The sequence below is a fragment of the Schistocerca americana genome, chromosome X (assembly GCF_021461395.2).
Source record: "Schistocerca americana isolate TAMUIC-IGC-003095 chromosome X, iqSchAmer2.1, whole genome shotgun sequence".
Taxonomy (NCBI): domain Eukaryota; kingdom Metazoa; phylum Arthropoda; class Insecta; order Orthoptera; family Acrididae; genus Schistocerca; species Schistocerca americana.
The window spans coordinates 132,712,832-132,732,629 of NC_060130.1; the positions used below are offsets into that span (position 1 = coordinate 132,712,832).

The following is a 19,798-nucleotide window of genomic DNA, read 5'->3' on the forward strand; positions in this document are numbered from 1 at the left end:
CAACATTAGTAATTTTGGTTCCTACTGGCATCAGCTATCCAGGGTTAAAATTTTGTGACAATTTTTCTCCACCCTGCACACTCACTCGCTCTCTCTCTCTCTCTCTCTCTCTCTCTCTCTCTCTCTCTCTCTCTCTCTGTGTGTGTGTGCGCTTTAGGGTGCAAAACTGCTAAGGTCGTAAGTACCCATAGGAACCTATTCCACATACTCTTATCTCCATTAACAGTCTGCAGTGGGGCACTATGTGAAACAGTTTCCGGAACTCTGAGTATGGAGTCTGCCTGTTTCCCTACACCCATGGTTCACAGGATATCACACGAGGAAAGGGCAAGCCGAGTTTCACACGAGTGATTCTTTCTGAAACTGTGAAGACTTGTAAACAGATGCTTTTCTGTATCAAGGAAATTAATTCTATTTGTTCTAAGAACAAGTTCATGAATTCTGCAGCATTCTGATGTTAAGGATATTAGTCTGTCATTTTGCAGGTCTGTTCTTTTAACCTTATCATATACATGAGTCACCTGAGCTTGAGACTTTGCACTGGGCAAGAGATTCTCAATAATGGCCGCCAATGCTGTGGAGCATTCTTTGTAAAGCTGAATCAGGACTGCATTCATTCATATCTGGTAACACATTTTTGACTAACTGGGTTCTCTACATCAGGGATGCCTTTACTAAGGCCTCCATATGGGAGTCTGTGTGATAGTCTAATAAGGTTAGAGTATGGTGCAGACACACTAAAGGCAACTGTACAAATCACCAGAACTACACTTAGTGGAAATGTTAATTAGCATTTAATGTGATGTCTTATAATCATATTTGAGAGAAGGTGCATTAGTGCTGTGCTTGGGATGTTCATCCTCTCTACCTGCAACCCCTCTCACACCAGCATCACACATGTGACCTACACATTGAAGCCACAGAAGCAGACAACAGCCAGTAGACCTCATGGGCCTGCCGGATCAACAGGCATCAGAACGAGTACCACGAGTGGCCCCAATGACCTGCTTGCTACCATGGGATCATGAGGCCACAAATATATCGAGCTGTATCCTGCTGCTGCCAGAGTGTTTAGGCCGGTGCTGAACAGTTTGTATCTTCGAATCCTCTACACCAGACACTGACCACAGTAGTGGTCCACCAATCAGAAGTCTCTCTAAGGAAATACCCAGAACCTCTAACACCCAGTGAGTGTGTGACATATTCTGGCTGTTGTCTGCTAGTGTGGCTCCTGTGGTTTCACGGTGTATGCCACTCACTGCGTTACAGCATCTGCAACATTGAGCTACCAGTGACTACCTCAGACATCGCCAGGAAGTGGCCTCTACACCAGTTACCACAGTGGACTTGTATTGACCATTGTCATAATCCTGTGTTTTAACTCTAAAGTGAGCTCATACTTTAACTTTCTCATTTATTGTGGCTGTCTGCCCAATTAAGAACTTGCGCCAATCATAAGGGATAACCAAACTTCACCACGAATGGTTCTTGTAAAAGCTTGCCCCCAAGAAAGAACCTTTTGATTGTGTGTTCTTTAATAAACTTGTTGTACAGTGTTTACTTGGGCTGTGTTCTCACTGCACCTCCAATGCCACAGACATAACTGGCAATGAGGTGTTCATTAGTCAACCCAGTTTTTCATGCTTTTGCTATACCACAGGTAGACACTGTTTTCTTTCATGTGACTTCCAACAAAAGAGTTGGCTGATATTTACTTTCCATTCCAACATGTCTAAACCATCGGACGTTACTGCCCATGTACTACTGCTGCTCCAGAATATGCAAGGAGCCATGCAAGTGACAGTAGAGAAGATGACGTCAGCACGATGCCTCTTGACTTCTCCAAGTACCTATCACACACAAATTTCTCTGGTGAAGGACTCTGGATGGCAGCATCACCATTCCAGACATTTGACGAAAAGGTTGAGCCATGCGCAAAATATGTGGCCAGGATGGAACAACATTTTCCGGTCCACAGAAGCAATCATTCTCTTAGGCTTGCGCAGTCCCTGAAGTGTACTACTCACTGCAGCAGCTCAACCCAGAGGTCACACCCCACACCCTCCCATATGAACAATTGAAGTCTTGTCTCCTAGAATACTTCTTTCTCAAGTGCATGTCACAGCTGCTTGTCCCAAGTTTTTCAGCTCTTATAAATTCAGTGGACAATCTTATACAGAGTGGATAGCCAGAACAGTGTCTCCTGAGACTGTAGGTTCCAATGTGTTCACAGTCATACATCACATCTTCAATCTCAGACATCATCCTCGACCACTCGTCAGATGAAGGACTCCACAATGACTTCCTCAGACTTAAGGATCCCATGTTGGATACATATTTGGCCATTATTAGGACTTTCAGTCTCTTAGGTCCTCAGCAGCATAGCAGGACCCCTCCCAGGGGTTTGCCACCTGCCCGAATCACTGCCCCAGCCCCAGTCTCGATTCTCACCAACCCGAGTCACCCATCAGGGGCAAAACCCCTACAGGTGCGCAACATCTACAACGGCTGCCCTCTTGCAGCAATCATTTCATAACGTCAACACTGCTACCATGGAAGCAAATGCTTGACCTGCAGCAAAATGGGACACAACACAGAGGTCTGTCAGCCATTCCCCAAGATGAATGTGGATTGCACTCATACAGGTCCCACCAGATTATGGTTTAGATGAGGTGCCCAATGCCTACTCTCTAGACGTCCATGTTGTGCCCCCATTTCCAACAGACTCAGAACACTAACAGCGGATGTCAATGCTGTTCCATTGGTTTTTCAAATTGATACAGGTTCTTCAATGACCATCTCTGACGGGGAAGCTTACAACCTGCCCCCCCCCCCTCTCCCTTCCAGGCAAACAATTCAAGTTACAGCAAATCACTATAGAAGTCTAAGACCAGTTTAAGGCTTGGGTCCATTATTAGGCAGCCTTCACACCACACATCCTTTACTAACATTAGGGCCTCAAACATTCTCAGTTTTGACATTTCAATGTTAAGTATACCATGTGATCGATCATCACAATAATTGATTTGTTGAATTTTCATGATGTCATACATGATGCTGCCATATTTGGCAAAGCTGTATTTATGACCAACTGATGCACATTATGATCTCCTGTGAAGATGGTAGCCAGTACCAAAATCAGTAGAGAATAAATAAAACTTTACAGCTGTTAGCACAAAAAAAAATTTTTTTCCAAATATTTATCAGTCGTAGATAATGATTTGAAGAAAGCTATTCTTTTTGCCTGACTGATCATTAACATCTTTTGTCATTTTTCTGGCTGACACAAATATTCCAACCAGGACAGTGCATTGTCTCCAGCCTGTGGGCATCTTTTTGTCTGGATACTCCTACGACATCATCAAGTCTCATTCAACAGCTCAACATGAAAATGCCAACATCCTTTCCCAACTACCGATGGGACAAGACCACGAACTCAATTTGGCACCAGAGGTCTGCTTCCACACAGATACCAAAGAAAAAGAAGCAGTGCCCACCTTCCCCTTAGATGTGGCAGATATTGCCCGCCAATTCTCTGAAGATCTGGTCACCTGAGAAGTACACCATCTGGTGGATCACAATTGGCCAGCAGATCGCAAACAAAGTACAAGTCTTCTAGTACTGTTGCAATGACTTATCCACTCTTACAGATGTCATTACTACGGGGGGACAATGGTCACACTCGTGTAGTAATCTCATATGCCCTCAGGGAATGAATATTGTCATTCCTCAACAACAGACCGAAAGACTTGCTAGGTAACATGTACACTGGCATCGGGCTGACATTGACACTGAAATTGCCAACGTGGTTGCAGCTTCCAATGCCTGTTAAGAGTAAACAGACAGCACCAGTTCAGTGATATTTCCCCTGGCCAGATGCATCACCACCTTGGCCTCACCTACCTTTAAATTTTGCCGGCCCTTTTTTGGGATATTCCTCATTAATTCGTATTGATGCTGGCAGCGGGTTCCCATATGTGTATGCATGCCGTCGATGTCCTCTGCTAATATGATTCAAGCACTGGCTCGTATTTTTTCTATTGAATGGCTCCTGGAAACAATAGTGACAAATAACGGGCCCCAGTTCACATCCTTTGAATCTGTCACTGCCTGTTCTCACAATAACATCGGCTTTGTGCATACAGTGCCTTTCCATCCAGCATCAAATGGGCTGACGGAGAGATCTGTCCACACCTTCAAGTCCAAACTGGCAAAGCTGTACCAGCACCGTGCTCTGGACAAAGCACTAATGCTTTTCCAAGCCTCCTACGGTTCCATCCCCCAAGATGGAACTACTCAGCAATAAACTGTATGGTAGGTCACACCATTTGCAACTCTCCACAATTCAACTGACCAGACCACACCCCTCTTCTTGGTGGCCGCGCTGGTACTGATACTCCAGACAGACTGAGGTCTGGGCACTGGTTTTTTCCAAGGGCTGCCAACGCTGGGTGCCAGCTATTGTCACCCATCTGTCAGGTGAGGCCATGCTAGAAGTACAACTTCAAGATAGCTCCACATGATGGAAGCATATCAAAACCTATTAAGTTAAATGTGTCAGATTGAAAACCTGATAAGTCAGAGATAATGCACGGAGAAAGCTGGCAGACATGTTGAGAAGACGGGGGGCAATGACAAGAAAGGAAATAAGTTGCAAACAATGCATTATAAGAAAAAATCAAAGAAATGAAAGTTATGAAAAAGAGAACATAATCATGTGTCACAAGAATGATAAAGAATAAATAAATGACAAGGATGACGAAAAATGAATGTGTCTGGAATGTGGAATGGAGATGTACCACAACTGAAGAGAATTCATGTGTGAGGAACCAAGCATATGTTGCACAGCTAGTTCCCCATCAAAACTGCCGTCAAGGACACCTCTTCTGGGCTTTGGTATGTGAACTCTGTAACATAGTACTGTGGCTTATCTTCATGAACTTAGTGCCTTCATCTGCATTTTACTAGGGGTTCAGGGATCATCAGCGCAACAGTGGTTGTTTGGTAATAGGTATACAACACAGGTTGTCTCACAAGTGGCTCTCCCTTTTATTAAGTAGGAAATATACCAGTACTCACATACCCACATAGTAGTGCATTAAAGCACTGCTTCTGGGACAGGGAGGTGTGCCTGGCCCTGGACTGAATTTGCCTGGCTGGTTAAAAATGAGGATCCATGGGCCGGCCAGCCAGCCTGGATGTGGTTTTTAGGCCATTTCCCACATCCCTTAAGGCCAATATCTGGTTGCTACCCATGTTCTGCCTCAGTCACAAGATTTTCAAGCATTTTAAACTTTTGCCCACTCACATGAACAACACTACACGCAGACAGTTGGGGTACATGTACTCCCTCCCTAGAGGTAATGAAGTGGTGACAGGAAGGGCATCCAGGTACCCCTTAAACTAACAATCCCAAATCTGTTAATAACCCTGTCAACCCTACACTAATGTGATACAAAGGCACAAGAAAGATAAGAATATACCAGTACTTGTGGCATGGGGGTCCAGTAATTCATAGCCATACTTCAGTTCAAAGGTTGGGATTTGATAACCGATAAATACTGGGATTTTCATCTGTCACTTATTTGGCAACGTTTGTTAAATAAAATACGCTGCTGTCCATGTTTTACTGTAGGTGACCATATAAAAGGCTGGGCAAGTCAGTTCTAAGGTCAGAGGAAGGCAAAGACATATTACTTTCAATAGGATCCTACCTATTTAAGAGTTGTCGTGTTCAAAACCAATTAAACTTAAGGCTGATGACAGCTTCACTAACATAGCAATAGGCAATGGTAGAAGGTTGCTTAGGACATATTTCACAGTGGTATGATCCTGAAGATAGGAACCGTCTAGCAATAAATAAATAAAAGCTGACGTAAAATGTTTTACAAAGAGGCTGCAGGCAACAAAAAGCTGTTATGGAAGGGGCGGGGAGAAAAGCTATTAGGATGTACTTCATTTCAGCGCACAACATAAGGGAACTGCAGTCCCAGTGCAGATGCCTGTTAAGTTTCCAGCCAGGATAGTAGTGTGTGATAAGAACTACACTAGAAGTCTGTGAGTAGCTCTTCATCTTTGATTTGGTTTCATTCTCAGCTATAGTTATTTCATCTTTAAGTCACAGTTGTTCACAGTCCACACCACCAGCAGATGATTGCAACCTAAAAACTATAACTCATAGGTACCCCACTGGAGCCAACTGGAAGACTATTCATCCAGACAGTATGTAACCACCTTCATGTGATTCAAATCAACAAGTCTGCCTATTTTAGAAGCATGTGGAAGTTGCCATCTATCAGTGTTGATATCAGGTATGCAGTCCTGCAGGTTCAGTAGGGAGACAGGTCAGTCACATTTTGGGCAGACACCATTCAGGGATGCCAAATGCCTCTCACTGTTACTGAGGGAAATTTGAGCACTGTACAACACTGGGAAAGGATCTGCCACCCTACTCTCAACATCTCTGGGTTAATCCTTCAAGACGATAATGCATGAGCACACTGCGCCTACCTCACAAATACCTCTCACCTGGAGGTAGGAATCAACCGAACTGAGTGGTCTGCAGTATCTGCCGATACGAACCCTGTAGAGCATGCTTACAACCAGCTGAAACTTGCAGTGTATTACTGCAGGAACCATATTCAAATGTTGGCAGACCACAAAGTTGCAACTGTAGAAAAGGGTAGGACTCCCCTAAAACATCTCAATCACCTTGTGGGTAGCAAGCTGACGATCCAAGCATGTTGCAACGCATGGGGTAGAGTATCATAGTATGAATGTTACCCAGGAGCAGATTTTGGTTTCAGAGATTTGCAAAAATTTGCTCTTTTGAACCGACTATTTTAGTTTTATTTTTAAATCCCCTGTGAAGTGTCCCCCCCCCCCCCCCCAATAAAGCTTAGTCTCATTCCCTGCTCCCTCAAATCTACACCCACACATTTGCAGATATGCCTGTAGTGCAAAACGTTTTTTAAGCAGTTTCTATTGGTTTGCTACAGCTTGATTAGTATAAGCACCTTCATCCACAGTTTATGTGACCACCACCTAATTTTAACATCAGTGTGCAATAACCACTCTTAGATGGCAGCACTAGCAGTGGACAGTATATAAATCGTGTCAGGCTGACATGAAAAACAATGTAGTTGTTGTCATAATGTGGAAACGGAGCGATTTATGCGACATCCAAAATGGCACGGTCATTGGCTTTTGGGCCAAAGGTGGAAGCCTTTCCGAAATGGGTAAGTTTGTAAACTGTTCATGTGCTGCTGTGGTTAAAGTATACTGTGCATGGCAAACTGGTGCTACCCAAAACCAGTACTGAGGCAACTGTGATGCCCCATAGTTCATAGATGACAGGGGTAAATGGCGGCTGTGAAGATGGGTACAGGTGAGTAGACATGCAACTGTTGAGCAACCGACTGCCCACATGAACCAAGGGGCTACCAACAGTGTCTCCTCAATGACAATTACTGCATACAGGCCTGTGCAGCAAGCACCTAGTTCAAGAACCTATGCTCACTGCTGTTCATATAAAGGATGAAATCTTATGTGCAATCGTAGGAAGGGTCCAGGCCATAGAAGGGAGCATTATGCTCTGGGGCTTGTTTTCGTGATGTTCCCTGGCTGATCTCGTCATTCTGGAAGACACAACGGATCAACACAAGTATTCATCTATCCTCTTGGACTATGTCCACCACAATATGTAGTTTGTTTTTCCTCGGCATCACGGTATCTACCCGCAGGACAATGCATCGTGTCACACAGCTCGCACTTTACATGCATGGTTTGAAGAGCACCAGGATGAGTTTACGTACTGCCCAGGCCACCGAACTCCCTTGATTTAAATACAATTGAGAATCTGTGGGACCACCTCGATCGGGCTATTCGCACCGTGGATCCTCAACTGAGAAACTCAGTGCAGCTGGTTACAGTACTGGACTCAACATGGGTCCATAACCCTGTTGGTATTTTCCAGAACCTCACTGACACTCTTCCTACACGCCTTGCAGCAATCTGCACTGCAAAAAGTCGTTATTCAAGCTTTTGACAGGTGGTCACATTAGTGTGACTGGACAGTGTAAAATCTTCATTATAAAGCATATACATGCCCTACGTCAGTACATTTTAATTACATGACAGCACATTGAAGTTCACTTATCTCGTATTGACAAACAATTTGTGTGCGTGTGTGTGTGTGTGTGTGTGTGTGTGTGTGTGTGTGTGTGTGCGCGCGCGCGCTTTCATTATTTGTGCCCAACATAATTCGTATCAGTACTTTGCTATATTTTTACCATCATTGTCACACAGCCTTCTTCTCTATTGATCATGATATCATCCAGCACTTCAACAAGGTTCGAGGATATTGGTTTGCTTGTATGATTAATATCTTGTAATTTTAAGTAGTATGTCCAGTAGCCTGATCCCAAGTTAATCTGTAAAATAAAAGAAACAATTTTTTGAACAATGGAACTTTATGGCAGAGAATTTCAATAAATATAAGAACAAATAATTGAATTATACTACTATGGCTGTTGATTGGGTCTTGTCTGATAGATAATGTCAATTCTGGCTCATCTCATTCCGCATATGGTTCTTGAAGGCACAGATACAGCATTTAGCTTAGTGACTGGACTGGGGTGGAACTGTGCACATACAGAGTGGTCAGAAACAGCCTGAAAAGCTTATGAAAGAGTTGAAGGGTAGGTTACATTGAGAAATAATTATTAAGGAAAAATCTAATAAGATGCACTGTTTCCAAGTTAATTAGCATTGAAGTCAGCCAACCAGGCCACTGGGTGCACAAATTCAAGTGGCCCACCAAACAGATAGTCATCAAATGTGTTCTTCACTTCATTTCCTAAGACCAAATGAAAGCAATACAAAACATGAGCATAGGACGGTAGTAAGCATCAAACCTGAGCCAAAGGCTGAGCAATCTTGTGCACTACCCTCTACGCTATGAGAACAATTGACAACGATTATTTCTGGCAGGCTGCTTGAATTTGCACATGCATTAACCTGACTGATTAGCATTGAAGTTGATGAACTCGGAAACAGTGCAATATATCAAATTTTTTTCTTCATTATTTCTCAGAACAGCCTACTTTGCTACACCTTTACAAGCTTTTCAGACACTTTCTGTCCACCCGGTATATAATTGACTGGTAGAGGACCTGCAACACACCTAAAAAAGTGAAGTACATTGTCCACTGCAACTTCAGCAAGGAGACACGAAATGGTTACCATCTTAGCCGGTACTAATGCCACCCAATGTGAAGGGTCACCAAAATACACTGAAGTGCCAATGAAACTGGTATAGGTATGCGTATTCAAATACAGTGAGATGTAAACAAGACACTGCAATCTGCAACGCCTATATAAGACACCAAATGTCTGACGCAGTTTTTAGATCGATTACTGCTACTACAATGGCAGGTTATCAAGATTTAAGCAAGTTTGAACGCAGTGTTATAGTCGATGCACGAGCGATGGGACAAAGCATCTCCGAGGTAGCGATTAAGTGGGGATTTTCCCATACGACCATTTCATGAGTGTACCATGAATATCAGGAATCTGGTAAAACACCAAATCTCTGATATCACCGTGGCACAATGATGACTGAAGAGAATTGTTCAACATGATGGAAGTGCAACCCTTTTTCAAACTGCTGCAGATTTTTATGCTGGGACACCAACAAGTGTCAGTGTGAGAACCATCCAACGAAAGATCATAGATATGGGCTTTCGGAGCCGAAAGCCCACTCGTGTACCCTTTGTAACTGCATGACACAAAGCCTTTCGTTCACCTCACTTGGGCCCATCAACACCAACATTGGAGTCTTGATGACTGGAAACATGTTGCCTGGTCAAACAAGTCTCATTTAAAATTGTATTGAGCAGATGGACGTATACGGGTATGGAGACAAACTCATGAATCCATGGACCCTGCATGTCAGCTGGGGACTGTTCAAGCTGATGGTTGCCCTGTGATGTTGTGGGGCATGTGCAATTCTGTAATGTTGTGGGGCATGTGCAATTACAGAGTGACATGGGACCCCTGATACGTCTAGATATGCCTCTGACAGATGACACGTACATAAGCATCATGTCTGATCACTGAATCCATTCATATACATTGTGTACTCTGGTGGACTTAGGCAATTCTAGCAGGACAGTGTAACACCCCACACATCTAGAATTGTTACAGAGTGGCTCCAGGAACACTCTCCTAGGTTTGAACACATCTGCTGGCCAATGAACTTCCAAGACATGAACACTGAGCATATCTGTGATGCCTTGCAATGTGCTGTTCAGAAGAGATCTCCACACCCTCGTACTCTCATGGATTTATGGACAGCCCCGCAAGATTCAAGGTGTCAATTCCTCCAGCACTATTTCAGATATTAGTCTCGTCCATGCCATATCATGTTGCAGCGCTTCTGCGTGTTCACGCGGGTCCTACACAATATTAGGAAGGTGTACCAGTTTTTTTGGCTCTTCAGTGTATGATGAAAACCAAGGCTGCTTGTTTTGATCAAAATTAAAATTGGGACATGTTGGTGAGAGAGTTCAAATGGGGGTAGTGATGCATAAAATATGACTTTAAGCAAGTCGAGGCCACATAGTCTGTCTTACTCAATTTTGTCTCTCACCTGCAGTTGGTGAACTCTGGGAACCTGAGCAACCCTGTGGAAGACTGGGTACCCAACCCAGAGTCAAAGTACAGAACAACTAGTGATTGGATTTAAAGCAGTAAGTCCAAGGTTATGTTATATGAAAATGAAGGTGAAATTCATTAACTGCGGTCTCCTAAATGTGCATGCCCCTACTGAGGAGAAAACAGCATAAAGGGAGACTGTCAATGAAGAAATTGAGCAAGTAGTGAAGGGGGGGGGGGGGGGGAGGTACAAAGATGGTGACAGGAAATATAATTGCTAAGACAGGGCAGGAGCGGGTCTTCTACCCCACCATTGGTAAATACAGCCTCTATAAAGAGAGTAATAACAGCTGACTCCACATCATAAATTTTGCTGTATCACTTAACGTGACAGTTTTTAGCATGCTGGAACCAAAAAAATATACATAAAATGACATGGGTGTGACCAGACAACAATACAGGAATCAAACTGATCATATATTAATTGATACCTGGCATGACTCTGATGTGCTAGACTGCAATAGTTTCAGAGGTGCTAATGTGCAATCTGATCATTGCCTGCCCATAGCAAAAATTAGAGTGAGAATTTCAAATGCACAAAAATAAAGGACAAAGACAAAGCAAGCATAATATCTCAGAACTTAACTCGAAGAAGTACCTACATATTAATTTGCAAAATAGAGTGACAGGAATCCTGCAAAACTGTACTCATATCATAAATGAGCAATGGAATAAAATCAGAAATGAAATACAGGCTGAAGTGATTGGTATGTAACAACAGACTAGAGGAATAAATGGTATGAAGACGAGTGTAAGGAGACAATGAAAGCAAAGAAAGAAGCATAAAAAAAAAAATGCAGGCCAGAAGGACAAGAATGCTAGTGGATGAGTGTAGAGATAAAAGGTGTACAGTAAACCAGATTCTGAAAGCAAAGAGGAGGAGCCTTTCTGGAAGGCAGTTGCAGGATACTGAATCACTGGATAACACTAATGAAAGTGGGAAATTCTGCAGAAAGGTCAATAACCTTAGAAAGGAATTTCAACCAAAAACAACACAACGTAGAGGAAAAAGTACTTTAAGGAATCATTACACTCAGATAATGCTGAAGTATGGGAACTACCTGAAATCCCATCAGGTAAAAGAAGAGGAAAATAGAATGCCCAATGCATGAGATTCAGCTAGCAATAAAGAAATTAGACAACAAGAAGACATCTGGTAATGACAACCTGCTAGCAGAGCTTATTAATTGTGATGGAGAACATCTAGTTAGATGCCTGCACACACTGATCTTAAATATATGAATGCAAAAAGTCATCCCAGATTACTGGAATACGGGAGTGATATATGCTACACATAAGACAGGGGACATCCTGGAATGAACTAATTATAGGGGAATTACATTACTCAAAAACAACATATAAAATATTCTCCTCCTGGCTTTGTATCCATGGCAGGCTTTGGATGTGCCAAATCAACTATTGACCAAATATTCACCCTGTGGCACATATTGGAAAAACAAAGAAACACAATATAGAAACACATCATACATTTGTCAATTATTACACCATAAAAGGAAATAGGTTTACTGAAGCCATAAATGAACTAGACATATCACAACAGTTAATACACCCCGTAAGTTTGACCACAGGAACATCACTTAAAATACAGATACACAAAAGTTTAACACCAAGTTTTGGAACTGTGGACTGAGGCAAGAGGATGTACTCTCATGTATGCTTTTTAACATAGCACTTGAGAAGGTAACAAGGGCAGTTCAAATCAGTACAACAGTCACAATATACAATAGAATAGAATGGTGCAGGTTTTGGCATATGAAAATGATAATGTTATTTTTGCAAGAACAGAACTCACTGCTAAAGTAACATGTTCGGCACTGGTTGCAGCAGCAATAGAAATGCGACTGGAAGTGGACATCAGTAATACCAAATACATGTGAATAACATGACCAGAACTAAATACAGTGTTAGAATTTGACCAGGAGCAAATAGAATCTGTTTGTGAATCTGTCTGTATGGGAACACTGGTGACATCACAGAACGATATTAGTATGAATACGATAATAAATGCTATTATGAGCAGACCACAACTTAAATCCAGAAGAACAGTGTCAACTGTATAAAACTTTAATAAGTCCAGTATTAAATATGGCTCAAAAACCCGGACACTGACAACAGTGTGAAGAGCTAATAATATGATTTGAGCAAAATGTATTGCAAAGCATCTATGGGGTTACTAATGAAGATGGAGCACAGCATAGACAATAGAATTTTGAACTTTACAGATTATATGATGGTTTTGAAATTATGAAGTTCATTAAAATAAACTGCCTGAAATGGGTAGCCATATTTTTCATGCATAATATGAGAACCCAACAAACTAGTGCTACTACACAACCAAGTGGGACAAAGAAGCAGGGGAAGACCAAGATTTGACACTTGGATGAGATACAAAAAGATTTAAAAATTATTGGAGTCAGAGGATGGAGATACAAGACACTGGTCGGGGATGAATGGAATGATGTCCCAGAGCAGGCTGCATCAAAGGCTGCAGAGCCAAGAAGAAGAAGAAGAAGAAGAAGAAGAAGAAGAAGATGATGATGATGATGATGATCAAGCTGATGCTGGTGACTGTGCAGACAACAAAAAAAAAAATTAAAAAAAATATTTACAAACTTTATATCTCTAAAACACAAGTTCCAAAATTAATTTTTGTGTTTGTGAAAGAGGATACGTCTTATTGATAAAAAAAAAAAGGTATATACATTAGTAACTTCGAATATGATATACTTTCAAACTATACCATTATTTATATGTGAAACGTGCGCGTGGTTAGCAAGAGTAATAGGAGGCAGATTTCAGACTACCTAACAGATCAAAATGAAAATTTCTGTTCCAACACTGAAAATGTTGAGTGTTTACGGAAAAAGTTCAACGCAATCGTAAAATGCGTTTTAAACAGGTACGTGCCGAGTAAAACTGTGAGGGACTGGAAAAACCCACCGGGGTTCAACAACAAAATTAGGAAACTACTGCGAAAGCAAAGAGAGCTTCACTGCAAGTTTAAACGCAGCCAAAACCTCTCAGACACACAGAAGCTAAACGATGTCAAAGCACAAGGAGGGCTACGCGTGAAGCGTTCAGCAAATTCGAAACTAAATTCTATGTACTGACTTGACATAAAATCCTAGGAAGTTCTGGTCTTACGTTAAACCAGTAAGTGGATCGAAACAGCATATCCAGATACTCTGGGACGATAATGGCATTGAAACAGAGTATGACACGCGTAAAGCTGAAATACTAAACACCTTATTCCCAAGCTGTTTCACAGAGGAAGACCGCACAGCAGTTCCTTCTCTAAATCCTCGCACGAATGAAAAAATGGCTGTCATCGAAATAAGTGTCCAAGGAGTAGAAAAGCAACTGAAATCACTCAACAGAGGAAAGTCCACTGGACCTGACAGGATACCAATTCGATTCTACACAGAGTACGCGAAAGAACTTGCCCCCCTTCTAACAGCCGTGTACCGCAAGTCTCTAGAGGAACGGAAGGTTCCAAATGATTGGAAAAGAGCACAGGTAGTTCCAGTTTTCAAGCAGGGTCGTCGAGCAGATGCGCAGAACTATAGGCCTATATCTCCGACATCGATCTGTTGTAGAATTTTAGAACATGTTTTTTGCTCACGTATCATGTCATTTCTGGAAACCCAGAATCTGCTCTGTAGGAATCAACATGGATTCCAGAAACAGCTATCATGTGAGACCCAACTCGCTTTATTTGTTCGCGAGACCCAGAAAATATTAGATACAGGCTCCCAGGTAGATGCCATTTTCCTTGACTTCCGGATGGCGTTCGATACAGTTCCACACTGTCGCCTGATAAAGTAAGAGCCTACGGAATATCAGGCCAGGTGTGTGGCTGGATTGCACAGTTTTTAGCACACAGCACACAGCATGTTGCTCTCAATGGAGAGACGTCTACAGACGTTAAAGTAACCTCTGGCGTGCCACAAGGGAGTGTTATGGGACCATTGCTTTTCACACTATATATAAATGACCTAGTAGATAATGTCGAAGTTCCATGCGGCTTTTCGCGGATGATGCTGTATTACACAGAGAAGTTGCAGCATTAGAAAATTGCAGCGAAATGCAGGAAGATCTGCAGCGGATAGGCACTTGGTGCAGGGAGTGGCAACTGACCCTCAACATAGACAAATGTAATGGACTGCGAATACATAGAAAGAAGGATCCTTTATTGTATGATAGCGGAACAAACACTGGTAGCAGTTACTTCTGTAAAATATCTGGGAGTATGCGTACGAAACAATTTGAAGAGGAATGATCATATAAAATTAATTGATGGCAAGGCGGGTGCCAGGTTGAGATTCATTGGGAGAATCCTTAGAAAATGTGGTCCATCAACAAAGGAGGTGGCCTACAAAACACTCGTTCGACCTATACTTGAGCATTGCTCATCAGTGTGGGATCCGTACCAGGTCGAGTTGACAGAGGAGATAGAGAAGATCCAAAGAAGAGCAGTACGTTTCATCACAGGGATATTTGTTAAGTGTGATAGCATTATGGAGATGTTTAGCAAACTCAAGTGGAAGACTCTGTAAGAGAGGCATTCTGCATCGTGGTGTAGCTTGCTGTCCAGCTTTCGAGAGGGTGCGTTTCTGGATGAGGTATCTAATATGTTGCTTCCCCCTACTTTACCTCCCGAGGAGAACACGAATGTAAAATTAGAGAGATTCAAGCGCGCACAGAGGCTTTCCAGCAGTCGTCCTTCCCGCGAACCATACGCGACTGGAACAGGAAAGGGAGGTAATGACAGTGGCATGTAAAGTGCCCTCCACCACACGCCGTTGGGTGGCTTGCGGAGTATAAATGTAGATGTAGAACTGTTGGGCCTGAAGTCCAACTTTCCCTCTCTACAGTTGCACGGTACCAACGAAATGCCAGATCCTGGCTTGCACTGGCAGTAGTTTGTGCACAATGCTCAGCCAGAATCTTAATGTCTCTGGACATTGTTTGGAGGCTCCCGTTTCAGCACTGCTGCTTCGGTAAATAGCTGTGTTTACAAGAAATCCTCCAGATTGCTTCCCATAAGAAGTGGAATGACTGATGGAGTCCAGGGACACTTGTCAGGACCTTTCCTTACTCTCCCTAATGATGTGGTGAGCCTTGGCCCTCGTGACTGGAAACGCCCTAAGGTTGTCTGCTGTCAGCCAGCATTTAAAATGTCAAAGAGCCGCACGTCTTTCTCAGGTTGTGGAACGGCACCCATCTGTCTATCAAGGTACTCATCACCTCCTGAGGTGACCTGAGGACTGTGGGATGGAAAAGTCAGTGGCATGATGGATCACTTGTGTGATGTAGTCCACCCATCCTTTGACGCTGTCACAGTGTTCGAACACAGCCAGCTGGCTGAAACGCTGCTAACCATCCATTTTGTGGGCTTAACTTCAGGTGGTGAGCCATTCAGTAGGTGAAGGCGGAATGGGGAGTGGTTACTGGAATGAAAGTCGTCAGTGACCTCCCACTGAACAGAGTGGGCGCGAGTGGGAGAACAGAAAGAGAGGTTGATGGTTGAGAATGTACCAGTAGCAATATAGAGATGTGTGTGATTACCAGAGTCGAGGATGCACAGCTCATGAGACATCATGAGGCCCTCCAAAATCTGACCCCGAGGGCAAGTATTGGGCCACTGAAGTCTCCCAGGAGGAGGAATGGTCGCGGGAGTTGTGCAATAGATCTGTGAGAGCCTTAGAGTCTAGTGCATCTTGTGGATGCAAATACAGTGAGCAAACAGTGCAAATGCTTGCAAATGGGGGGGGGGGGGGGGGGGGGCGGCGAACAGAAGAGAGGTGGGTGTTAGTGACAATTACTGCAACACCTCCCTTGGCCCTTTCCCCTCATAGGTCATCCTTGCAGTATAGCATATATCCCTGTAGCATAGGTACATCTGTATCTTTAAAATTTGTTTCTTGTAAACAAAAGCACATGTTCCACTGTAGTGTGGAAGCCATGTCATTGGACTGGTTTTAATTTACACCTATCTTTGCGCAGGGGAGGTGAAGCACTTTAAGAGTGAGGGGGAGTGGAGGGTCTGCCTGGATCCAAGGCATCTAACTCGATGATATCCTCCTCATCCGTCAGATGGTAAAGAATTACATCTGACGGCACTTGCGACAGCTTTTGTCTCAAACTTCGTGAACCTTTGACTGCACCCTGTCCCTTCAAGGTTGAGGCAGAAAGAGGCTGTTGAGAGGCATTCTGCCTTTCTTGTACCTACTAGATGCTCAGTGCAGAACTATTGGTCTTCCCTGTTTGCTTCAGCATAGGGGATCCACTTTGTCACTTTTATCTCCTGTATTTTGCATTCTTCAGCAAAAACTGGGCAGTCTCGTTTCCAGACTGGGTGGTTCCCAGAGCAGTTGATGCCAGCCTCAGACTTTTCCACAGTTCCCACAGATCGCTTCACCTTCACAACTCATGGTTGTATGGCCAAAACGCTGGCATTTATAGCACCACATAGGGTTTGGAATGTAAGGCCGAACATTAAGTTTAAGGAACCCAGTCAGTCATAACATGTTAACGCAGTGTCGGAGAACTGAATGTGACAATGAAAGTGGTCATCTCTTCAGTTTCTCCATTATTCCTGTGCATTCATTGCTCCACATCGACTATTCCCTGGGATGCCCATTCTTACTTCAGTTCTGCTATGTTAATGTCCATGATATCTCGGCATGTGACATTGCCCTTACTGAGTAGAGATAGGTGTGCGTCTCAACAATGATATAGTCACCCAGTTTCTGCAATTTCTTAAGATGGTCTACATGCATGCTTTTACCTGTTAGTTTTGACCAACAATGTGCCATTATGCAATTGTTGGATATATTTTAATGTTCCAGCAAGGCCTTCCAAACTGTTATGGATATAAAAGGGGGGAAACTTTTTCAAACATCCCCTCCTTCCTCTTTATCCATGAGTCCTGTTACTGCAGTCTAAAGTATTCTTATTATCAGGAGGACTAGCCTCTCTCATTCTTTAGGATACTCCCAGGCGCTACACCCTTCCCACTGAGAGGAGAAGATGAAAATTTCGAGGTTTCCATCTCAGTCCCACAAGCAGCTAGGGAAATAAGGGTCCACTCAGACAGACCCCCCCTCCCTGCCCACATACCTGAGTAAGCCTTATACAACTGAGTTGTGGCAGGTTCCCCAGAGGTTGCTACTAATGACTGTTCCACCTCAACAGCCATACATCCCATCAGCACACAGCACACCTTGAGATTGAGGTTTTTTTTTTTTTAGAGAGGTTTATCCCGTCCTCGCAGTCCAGGCGGACCAGGCGAGATCCCTGTTCCTTGAAACACACAACGTTCCACTGCCGCACCACGCGGTGGTCACTGAAACATGCCCACAGCTTACGGTGACAGAGACTGGTGGTGCTTACTGGTTCCCCAGCTCAGGAACCGTGGTGTTGCCAAGCCCATACCCAGCAAATCAGTGCTGTGCCTGTGAGGGCTGTATGTCAACCGTAGTCATTGCAAATGAGCTAAATGCAGGCAGGTTCAGCAGCACCCACTGATCTTTAACAAGATTGACACACTTGTTTTGAACAAACAAACTGTTACACATATCACAATTCATAATCACTATGTAAGCTTTACAATTATTAGCACAGTCCAGTTTGTGGAGAAAATTTATTTCCAAATAAAAACCAACAGTTGCAGCACCATGTGATGGTTTGAATTGTCATTCACAGTAGGGCTTTCGCATGAATTGGGGGTATATCTCAGGTGTTAACACAGGTGCATCATGGCAAGAAGTCCACAGAAAGAGCTAGTAGTAAAAGCACAAGCTTTTTGTACAAACTGCTGCAGCAAAAGTAAGTTGACACATTAGAAAGCAACGAATGGTGAAAACCACAGTTAGTACAACAGAGAACTGCACTACAGCTACATCTGGGCTAGAATGAATCTGCTGAGCCACTGCATAAGTGAAGACAATCTAAAATCCATAAGGTTCAAAGTATATCTATGAGAAGCCTCACAGGAAACTAACAGGAGTGCACACCCATAAAGAAGTGAAGCAACAACCATGTATTTTCATCAAAAGGCAAAGAAAGATATGTGGTTCGTCAGTGGTGAAGTGTTAATTTTGGAATTTGTTATAGAAAAGTACTTTAGTATGTATATTCAGTGTTGGGCGAACTCTGTACCTCCAGTATTCATGTTTGTTGTTGTGTTCCTCAAAAACTATAATACTTCATAAGAAATTTTTCCAATGTTAACGTGGGGACCATGACACTTACGAACAGCTGAAACAGCAGGACAGGTTGGCAAGTAGTTCTAATTAAGCGTAATTAGATTACAAACTGTCATACTACGAAAATGTACTCCTCTCAAATTGGCTGACAATGTGGTTTTGTCATTCAGGCACCAGGTCCTGTATTACACACATTTGTGTGTTATTTCACAGTAGAGTGTCTAAATTGGTAGCTTCTACATCATGGTGAAGCACAAAAAATTACCTCCAGTTTTACAGAAAAATAAGTTTACAACATTATAGCAAAGTTCTTACCTGATACCACTGGCGAACAACCTTTCTGTTCAACACTGTTGATTTTGAGAGAGTAGCACTCGCACATCTGAGGGTAAATGGTCTGTGCATGTAATAAAGAGCTCTTATTACTCTGGCTCTCAGCCCATACCGTTGAACCATTGATTCTGGTTGCAGCTTTTCAGGTAAAGGAGTGCCTGGTTTGTAGTATCTGTTGACAAAGGAAGTGCATTGATTACTGTGCGTGGCAGTTTTGTCTATTAATCACAAGGTTCCAAATGTCATAAAAATCACAGCAATACAAAAATAATCAACAAAAAATGTTCTTAATATGGTACTTAAACAAATAAATTAAAGTGACAGCAGACTGAATGAAAAATGGAAACTTTTCCACCTATATAACTGGAATATTTTTCTTAAAAATACAGTCAGAATAAAGCAACAGAGTTTGAAAGGCAGAGTGTCCTACAGAGTCATGGAGTGGCAAATGTTTGAAAACTAATTAATTATTAACAATCAAAGACATTGCTGACAGCAAGTGGTGCAGCAACAAGACT

At 42.8% G+C, this 19,798-nt stretch overlaps 1 protein-coding gene across 1 annotated transcript in view; it reads right to left on the reverse strand.

Annotated features, from left to right (window-relative positions):
• Window positions 1-19,798, reverse strand: part of LOC124556731 (transmembrane protein 183-like) — a 153,644-nt gene that overhangs the window by 18,635 nt on the left and 115,211 nt on the right. Inside the window, exons 5-6 of the mRNA XM_047130730.1 lie at window positions 19,263-19,452; window positions 8,292-8,432 (exon numbers count right to left, since the gene is read on the reverse strand). Coding sequence (XP_046986686.1) covers window positions 8,292-8,432; window positions 19,263-19,452 — 331 coding nt within the window. The remainder of the gene's footprint in view (window positions 1-8,291; window positions 8,433-19,262; window positions 19,453-19,798) is intronic.